Below are 9,549 nucleotides of genomic sequence, written 5' to 3' on the forward strand. Positions count from 1 at the left end.
CCTCCTAAATATTTATTCACACTAATGCATAATTCTCTTTAAGAGATCTAACTCTTTAGTTCTACTAACATGTATAACACAAACATTATATCTTCATACATGTAATAAACTGTTGTTTCTATGCTTAAGCACATATGTTCTTTTCACATAGTTATTTTTCGAGAACTCAACATAGTTTATCTATCATACAAAGAACATAATTCTTATATCACAATGACTATTCCTTGTGCATAAATTAGCTTACTAATGTATAGCCCTTCTTTAATATATGCAACACATATTCCCTTCACTAGATTACTACCATCATTTCATGTAACAAATCTCATACTTCTTTCTTAAAGGAAGTCATTATAACTCCATTTCTTTATCTTCCTATAAGTAAGATCCTCATGCTTTCTCTTTCAAGAAAATATTGGGAATACCCATCTTTATGCATAAAAGCAAGTAACAATAACATGGTTAACTTACCCTTTTTATGCACCAGACTAGAAATCGACCCAACTCATCTAGGAAGACATTCTTTTCAAGAGATTAATATTTCCAAGAAAGTTAACATAATCACTTTCTTTACATACACAAAAAATCATACTTCCACAGTCACAATAGCTACCCTTATGTGCATGCAACATGTGTTTTTCCTAACACAATTACTTTTACTTCAATGCACATAATCTTTTCATGAAACAAGTATGGATTCTCACTATAATATGAACACTATTCATATGTGTTTTAAGGAAAGAACCTCTATTTTGTTTCCAAGAAGACTCTCATAAAAGCCTTCATCTTCATACATGAAGTATGCACTCTTTTCCCGAAAAGAAAATATAGAAATGAATATCTATGTGCCTAGAAACACATCATTAGCATAATCATTTCACAAGGAACTTAGAGATTAGCTAGTATCACAATGCAATAGCATATATCCCTTTTCAAGAAACCTTTATTAAATAAAAATACATATCTTAATTCAAGGAAAACTTGGCCACTTTTCACACTATGTCCTCAGGACGTTTATATGCTTCACCTTCTTTTCTCAAGAAGATATTTGGGCTATATTTAGGAAGGATTTTATTCTAAGAAAATGACAAGAGACAAGCATTTCTCACACAAGACTCGCATGTAGTCTTTCTAAGAAGAACTATTTATTTTCTTTACGAAGAAAACATAATCAATCTTTAACTGCATGCATTAACATATTTTATTTATCAAGAAACATATAAAATAATCATATTTTACTGCATGCATTAAAATACTTTTCTTTACTAAGAAAACATATAAAATATTCAATATTTAACTGCACGAATTAACATGTTTTCTTTACCAAGAAAACATATAAAATAATCATTCTTTTGCTGCATGCACTAAAATTCTTTCTTTACCATAAAATATTAAATCTTTTACTGCATGCATTCAAATTCTTTCGAAAAGACACATACCTCTGCAATATTTTAATGCATAAGAACTTTACAATATCTTGCAATACTTTATGCTCAAAAATATGGAATTTACTGTAAAGAACACGAACATTTACTGGCTATATCTTTCTTTGCAAGATATTAACTTACTTTTTTCCGCTGTACGTCCGACAAGCTATCCAAAATGCGAACAGATCAACGGGAAATCCACAGACCTTGTGAACAGAAAACACTATGAAAAATACCTGGTATCACGTCTTGCCTGTTGTCATTGCTATCCAAAACAAAACATTATGCAAGAAAAGCCAGCCAACCGCCAATGTTTATCTGCGGTAGACAGTGATCGATAACGTCAGTATCCAAAGCTTCGCACGTTGATACAAACATTGTTGATCTTACAGGAGGGATTAGAGCGGTGGTATAAGACGCCGAGCACTGATAACAACATGGATGCAGAGGAGAAATCATGGAGTCTTAGATTGCATCGTGAAACTAATATTCCCTCTTTCTCTACTCATCCCTATTTTTCCTTCTGCCAGAAGTCCTGCATAATACCAAGAACTAAAAACTGCCCCCGAAGCCCCCTTAGATTGTCGTTTCCCTCTTGTTTTCATCCCCATTCTGTTTTACGAATATCAAGAATTGGTTTTCATAACTGATTCGTAACTTAGAATTACTTTTACATGGGGTTAATTACGATAGGAATATTACATTTTATATTCAAATAAAATTATAAAATGTAGGGCAAATTACAGTTGCAAATAGTAAAATAAATTATTCACTTGTGAATAGAATATAAATAAATTTACATATTAGAAAATGGTAAAATGTAAATACAAAAAGAAATAAAACTGCTATTTTTATGTGTATAAAAATTAAGAATATTTCAAATATTCATTGTTATTTAAAATTATAATTACTATTTTATTGTTAAAATATTTATTAACCTTTAAAAAAATATGTAAATTTTAACCATTAGAAATGTCAAGAAGTTATTTCAAAATATAAATTGCTTAGAGGGTTAACAAAGACTTTTCAGAAACTCTATACAATTTGAATCCAAATGTGTTTTTAAAAGATTTAGAGGCTTTGCATTCAAAAATATCGGGTTAACAAGATAATTACCACTAATGGTGTAAATCTATCCATTCCATAATGCGAACTCTCACTTTCATTTTCAAACCTATGAAAAAATTATCATTTTCAAAAACGTTTATTTTGAACACTATAACAAATAGTCGTTAAAATCTTCTTTCAATAATAAAGGGGCTGTATTTCTCACTCCTCCCATATTGTTACCTTAAAATCTTCGTTCAATAATAAAGGGGCTGTATTTCTCATTCATCCTCTCATTTTGAAATATTACGAAAAATATGTAATGTTTGTAACGCACCAAATCTCGCAGTCGATTGCGGATTATCTTCCCTTACGATGCGATGTGACACAAAGACAAAAAAATCTACACAATTCAAGTTGTCAATCTTTCTGTGCATCAAAAATTGCCATCTGCAAGGATGTTAGTTTATGATTACAGGTATGTTTGCAGGTTCAATACGCAATTTTAACCCTTTGCCTTTTCTCAAATAAACGACATAATAAAATTCATGTGTAAAACATCCCCAACGTTCACTAATAAGCTTTTTGTATATTATGACTTACATAGTTGAATCCAAGCAACCATTTTACGCGTGGTTTCTTGTCTCCTAAGATTTCCGGCGGTTGGGTTTCCAAATTTCTGATTATAGTCAGGATTATAGGATGTATTAATTAGATTTTCCGTGTAAAGCTTGAGAGCACAGTATCTTCTTAAATTTAACGTGTCAAACCTGAAACATCTTATGCGGTTATACAAGGTTTCTGCAGGTTTGGCCAGGAGTGAAAAAGAGAATGGGGTTATCGCAGATGGCCATTACATGCTATGCTTTTTACACGTATCTTGGAGGTGAAGAAAGATCACAAACAACTTCCAGTCTATGAAATCAACAGCCAGTGTGTTCTCCGATATCAAACACCGCTAATTTCATTTGAAGAACGCGTTTCCACGGGATCATGTTGCAGGCGAAGAAAGATGACAGACAACATCACATAACACAATACAGTCTAAGAAATCCATGAGCAGTGTCACCTCCGTTTCCTGACAACACCAAATTGATTCGAAGAACATGTTTCCACAAGATTTGCATATTGTTGTGGATATTCCTATCGAAATATATATTTATTTAAGATTATCTAAATATTTATTTAAATTATTCGCTGAAACAACATTTATCAATATATTTTTCTCTTATAAATGTTTATTTTAATGATTTGCTAAAACAACATTTATCTATATAACATAATAATGGATTCTTGTTTACTTTCTTAACTGGTGGATATCTTTCCGATCAACTTTACTGATGTTTGGTCCCCACAGGGCTCATGAGTACAATCTCTAACGAGACAATGTACGAGACCATTTACTTGTGGCAACTGCTGCTACAGGCGCGGGTCCGCAAGCTCAAATTGAAGCAAGTTCAATAAAATCTGTTTAATTCGTCCAGGTATTCCATTATTTGCATGAAATTTCGATAAAATACGATTATTTTAGGTGGGCAGTTTCCAGACCGCAAGTAATTTCAGTCAAATCTGATCATTTTGGCAAGGCTTTTTCTTGCACAAAATATTTGAACAACGTTAAAGCCCTTGACGGTTGAAATTCCGGAACTTGATGCCCTGCCCCCCTCACCGTGGCAAATGTCAAACCCTTGTAAATCGCAGTATATCCACCGACCTGCACCGTGCAGGAGAACGCATCCATTGAGTAGAGGTCAAATCAATATTATCATAATATTTTATCTGTGAAATTAATGAAACTGATTTTATTATGTACCTCGTCCCCATTCACCCAGGGGTACCATGGAGTCTCAATTGGAAGCTTCAGCTCATTGATGGAGAGCCTTGTCGCGGTCACAGGAACTCTGCCATCCGTGTCTCCGCTGAAAGCCAAAGGAAGAAAAAGTTGAATCATCCATAAAATTTGGTTTCTGGTGGAGGGATCGCTTGAAGTGATTATTCGGAAACGGATCTAATACAAATTTTCATAAAAATCGATACATACTAACCAATCTTATTATTACTCAGTTAATTTTTTTAATAATAAACTCCAAATTAGGGCATTGAAATTGTCCTATATCATACCTGAAAACAAGTATCTTCAAACCGCTTGCAATTAGTTGACGATAAATTGGTAAGACAGTTGAAACCGAATCCGCCCAGAAATGAATATTCCTACTGGTATGGAGTAACGTGAAACCATATTTTAGCACATCAAGTTGTGGCTATAAGAAGATTGAAAACTTAATTTTTCACAAAAAATGATATTAGTAAGTAGGTCTAAAGTTTGATGTACCTGCAATGGGTCCAGTTATAAGTAATGTTGGTTACATTTGCATGTATGGCTTTCTGAACTTCGGGCCTATTAAGATACGCGGATACGTAGTTGTCGATGCAAGGATCATATCCTGGAATTTCTGCTTCTTCTTGCTATTTACACATCAATCATAAGTACAGTCAATCTTTAGCAAAAGCATTGTTCCATTCGAGATGTCAAACATAAATAAATATACTTAGGAAAAGACGTAAAAGAGGGCTGTGGAGCTTAGCTGAACTGAACTTTACTGCATATTTTGGGAATACCATGAAAATTAGATGGAGGGGTTGTGGTTTAGTCGGAATTTGAAACTAGTGCTATGATAAATATGTAGGTAGGCCATAGTTGAAATGGGGCGGCGTTTGCTGACGACGTAACTTCATCTATAACTCTTACAATTTTTAAATATAGAACAACTTCATCGATAAGTTTTATAATTGGTAAATATAGAATAAGGACCATGGATTAAGGATTGGTTTCTCCTTGTTAATGTCATTAAAAATAAATGTAAAATATCTATATATAGAAAAGGTGCACGTACCCTCGCCATTTTGGATGAATTATCTATGCACATGGGAGCATAGATATTGAAAATATTGATATTTCCCAGTTCGGTAGAAGCTAGATCTTCCCAATGATTGCACAAGCCTACATTCAAATTGGAAGAGTTGCAGTTGAAAATTAGGTTCTCATAGACTTGATCCGATATCAACGCATGACTCCACGCGTACTGAACTATTCCAATAAAATCTGTATCATCATTCATTAGGCCATTTCCAACCTGCATAAATTGAATGTGCGGGCTTCAGATTGATTGTGTAACGAAGTTTCCATATTTAAGAATTCAGCAAGATGACTTTCTGTAGAGTTTGCGAGTTTTATATGCGCAAGCTTCAGATGCTCATGGATAGAAAATAATTTGTATGTTGGATTCCCTTTTTATGTATTTTGATTTGAGACGGATGATATTTTCTGAAAGTCACAAGTGTGTGAGTTGAACTCACCATTATTCCTCTGAAATTCATAAATGATGCCTGCGACAAATTTTTGTGCTGTAAAATTTTTGAAGCCAGCTCTGGAATGTAATATCCTACAATCAATAATTATCATTAAAATGAAAAATAAACGTTTCCCTCGAAATCAAATCAACTTTAGAAATCTTTCTTGCAGCGCTGACATAGTTTGTCTTACAATCACCAAGATTTTGTTAACAAATTTCAGGACAAGGTCTGTCCAAACTATCTTGTCATTAAAGATATGAGTAGTGCATTAATTTTAGCGCAACGCCTTGCAATTACTCTCATCAAAGTTTTAATTATATCTAATCTGAAACTAACAAAGAAGTTCAGGCGCCTTAGGTAGTGGAAACTATATACCTGCATAGCTTTCGCCTGCAATGTAAAACTTTCGAAATTTATACTGAGGAAACCTGTTGAACCAGTTTACCAGGAATGCATACGATTCTTCAGCTGGAGTCAAACAAAAACCCCGTTAAAATGTTTAGATTTCCCATCATCGCTTAAACGGGGCTTTTTTTTAAAGGAAACCGAAAAAGATCACAAGTTACCGGTAAGTTTATCGCCAGTTTGCGTATAATCAGAGGTTGTATTCGTGTAAGAGAATCCAACGCCTGCGGGAGACTCCAGAAACAATACGTTCGCCGCTGTTGGCAACACAGACACGTTAGCAATTTAAGGTGACATCATTATCTGGAAAGAGTTTGTAATCGTACTGAGTTGGATACTATGGGCTATTTGTATATTTCTAAAAATTATCTGTATATGGTTAAAGAATATATGAGTTTTGGTTAAAATCTAAAGATATAATGTTGATTTATTATTATTAGTATTTTATGAATAAAAAATGTTATGAAATAATTTAATATTTAACTTACGATATGTCTAAACTTAAATTATAATTTAAGTTATTATTTATTTATGAGAAATAATAGTTGAAAATTGATGTGTATATAAATATAAATTAAATAATAAATTAATAATTTTTTTTTATAGAAACTTAATATATTTTTAATTAATTATATAAATTAAATTCAAAATAAAATTTAAAGACTAAAAACTAAATATAAATGAAATACTATTTTGTCAATGAATAAATAAATGATATTTTTCTCAACGATTCAGTATCTTTTAATGTATTTTATAAATGTCGTTCTTTGTATACTGAAATAAAAAATGTAGACTCTCTCATGAATTTAGACCAATGCCATCTTAATTCATACCATCGTTACCAAGTTCTGCCCTATTAAAAAGAAATTAGCGAATTCTCCGATTCGGTCCGGTCGATAATTTAGTAAATTCGAATTCCGCCCTGAACAATCAGCTTACCTAGAAAGATGATGAATTTAGGGAAAACACATGTTCAATTGAATTTGATGAATTTAGGGAAAACACCTGTTCAATTGAATTTGATCTTCTTGGAAGGATTTATAACGAGTGATTTCAGTAATTTTTTATATCCATCTATTGCCCTAATTTAGTTGTCAACGGGGTTGGAATTTCAAAATTGTTTTAATATTTTCTTAAATTATTTAGTATCGATTAAATTTTATTTTTTTAACATTTTTTTAACTCATCTTTATAGTTTCAAAGGAAGATTTAAACTATGTTGTAAAATTTTAAATTATATAATAAACAAATCACTCTATCACTAATAATTTGCTTATCATATTCTATTCCTAATTGTGAGCACTAACCATAGTTCTGTACTAGATTTCCTTCCCTCTTCGGCACTCATGGATGAATAATACATGTCCTTTAGTGGTATACTAAAAAATAACTTTTCTATTAAAAAATAGTTATAAAATGGGAAAAGCAAATCCAAAAAATATTTATAAAATAGAAAAAGTATATTTAAATGTAAGTTTACATATAATATTACAACAATAATTTTATATTCAAATAAAATTATAAAATGGAAAATTACAATAGTAAATAAATTACTTATTTATGAATAGAATATAAATAAATTTACATATCGGTAAAATGTAAATGCAAATGGTAAAATAAATTTGCACTTATAAATAGAAGTCATAAAATGGGAAAAGCAAATCTAAGAAAAGTTATAAAATGAGAAAGTATATCTTAGAAGTAAATTGAAAAGTTATAGAATAGGAAAAGTATATCTTAGAAGTAAATTTGGACATAATATTAAAACAATAATTTCTCTCTTCAAATAAAATTATAAAATGAAACTTACAAATAGTAAAAATAAATTATTCACTTGTAATGAAATATAAATAAATTTACATATTAGAAAACGGGAAAATGTAAATCCAAATGGTAGAATAAATTTGCACTAGTAAATAAAATACCATTAAATATAATAACTTTTTTATTAAAAAAAAGTTATAAAATGTTTTTATTAATGGCATCTATAATCACAGAGAAATACTCTATTAATAATGTCTATTAATAATGTCCGAGATAATCACAGAGAAATACTCTATTAATAAATAAGATTTATTGAATTTTTTTTAATTTAAATATAATAATTATTTATTTAAATTAAAAAAAAATTAATATGCTTAAATATCTGTAAAATTTATATTGTCGGAATTTTCCAATTTGGTAACTATGATTAACATGTTAATTCATACTCCGAAATGTTAAAGTGTTACCAGATATGAAATGTTAGGCCTATCTCAGATGAAATTAAGGTGCTTCTATCGTAATTCATATTGCACAAATGTTAACCTCATGAATTAAAAATCCGGGCAGACTAAAGATCTGGATGAATAAATATTTGTACAATTTCAGGGTATAAATGAGGGAATTACTTGCCTTGGTTCCATGCGTATGGATTGTGGCTAAGAGTTCTTCCGTCTGGGTTAACGCGAAAAGGCCCCAATTCCGCCATTGCTCCATATCCCAACGACGAACATCCAGGCCCTGCAAGAGTATTTGTTTGTGAGAACTAGAAGAATTGAAGAATACAGTTATTATTGGAAACCTGTGAAAAGCAAATAGTCAAGCCAATATACCGCCGTTAAGCCAGAGAACTAGCGGCTTCTTGGAGGGATGTCGAGTGGCCTCGGCGAAATAATAAAAAAGCGCTCTGCCTGCCTTGGCATCAACTGTTACATATCCAGAGTACTGTCGGAATTTGAAACAAGCGGGCTGACCTGGTAGGCCTTGTGGGAGATAATCCGCTGCTTGTGAGGGCCCCTCTGTCAAATATTCGGAATCATTCTTGAAGCTGGTCGTCGCGCTCTCACTCTCCCAGTTGGTAACTTTTACGGTACGGCTTCTGCTTCTTATAGATTTGCGCCACGACTGCAGTTTTTCACCTTGAGAGGTTAGCTGATGAGACGGAGCAACTGCTGCGACCAAAAGGATGGGCAGAAGAAAAAACAGCATTCTGTGCATCTTGATAACCAACCAAGGGAGGAAAATCGGAGGTTGGTGTTGTTGATTAGAGTTTTCAACTACAGAGTCATCTAAGGTAAGGCCCGGTGCTTTACTTATAGTTAGTTTCTGAAGCAGGTCGTGAATTGCAAATGGAGAGAGAGGAAGTCGGAGTAGGAGAGTTGAGAGGGGCGTTTCTTTGATCTACTTTGGAAATGGAAGTCCGTTGACAATCCAAGAATGGTTCCAAAATCACGCATGGAGGGCCCACGGCATGAACAAATAATTGTAAACACAGCCTGGAAAAGCCATTATATATTCTGGGATTTACGTCGACAAGTGTTGAAATCTAATCATCACG

At 32.3% G+C, this 9,549-nt stretch overlaps 1 protein-coding gene across 1 annotated transcript; it reads right to left on the bottom strand.

The window, feature by feature from the left end:
- Positions 1-4,006: 4,006 nt before the first annotated feature.
- Positions 4,007-9,209, bottom strand: LOC149194554 (putative serine carboxypeptidase-like 23). Its single transcript, XM_089407712.1, has 10 exons — positions 8,825-9,209; positions 8,625-8,732; positions 6,392-6,487; positions 6,201-6,293; positions 5,829-5,914; positions 5,366-5,605; positions 4,804-4,937; positions 4,593-4,685; positions 4,285-4,390; positions 4,007-4,185 (listed from the first exon to the last, which is right to left on the bottom strand). The coding sequence occupies exons 1-10, from the start codon at positions 9,207-9,209 to the stop codon at positions 4,045-4,047; spliced, it is 1,482 nt and encodes a 493-aa protein (XP_089263838.1). The 3' UTR covers positions 4,007-4,044.
- Between the last annotated feature and the right edge of the window lie 340 nt (positions 9,210-9,549).

Source organism: Pinus tabuliformis, chromosome 2_2, assembly GCF_031772625.1.
Source record: "Pinus tabuliformis cultivar Carrire ecotype Pingquan chromosome 2_2, CPIR1, whole genome shotgun sequence".
In the NCBI taxonomy this organism is placed as follows: domain Eukaryota; kingdom Viridiplantae; phylum Streptophyta; class Pinopsida; order Pinales; family Pinaceae; genus Pinus; species Pinus tabuliformis.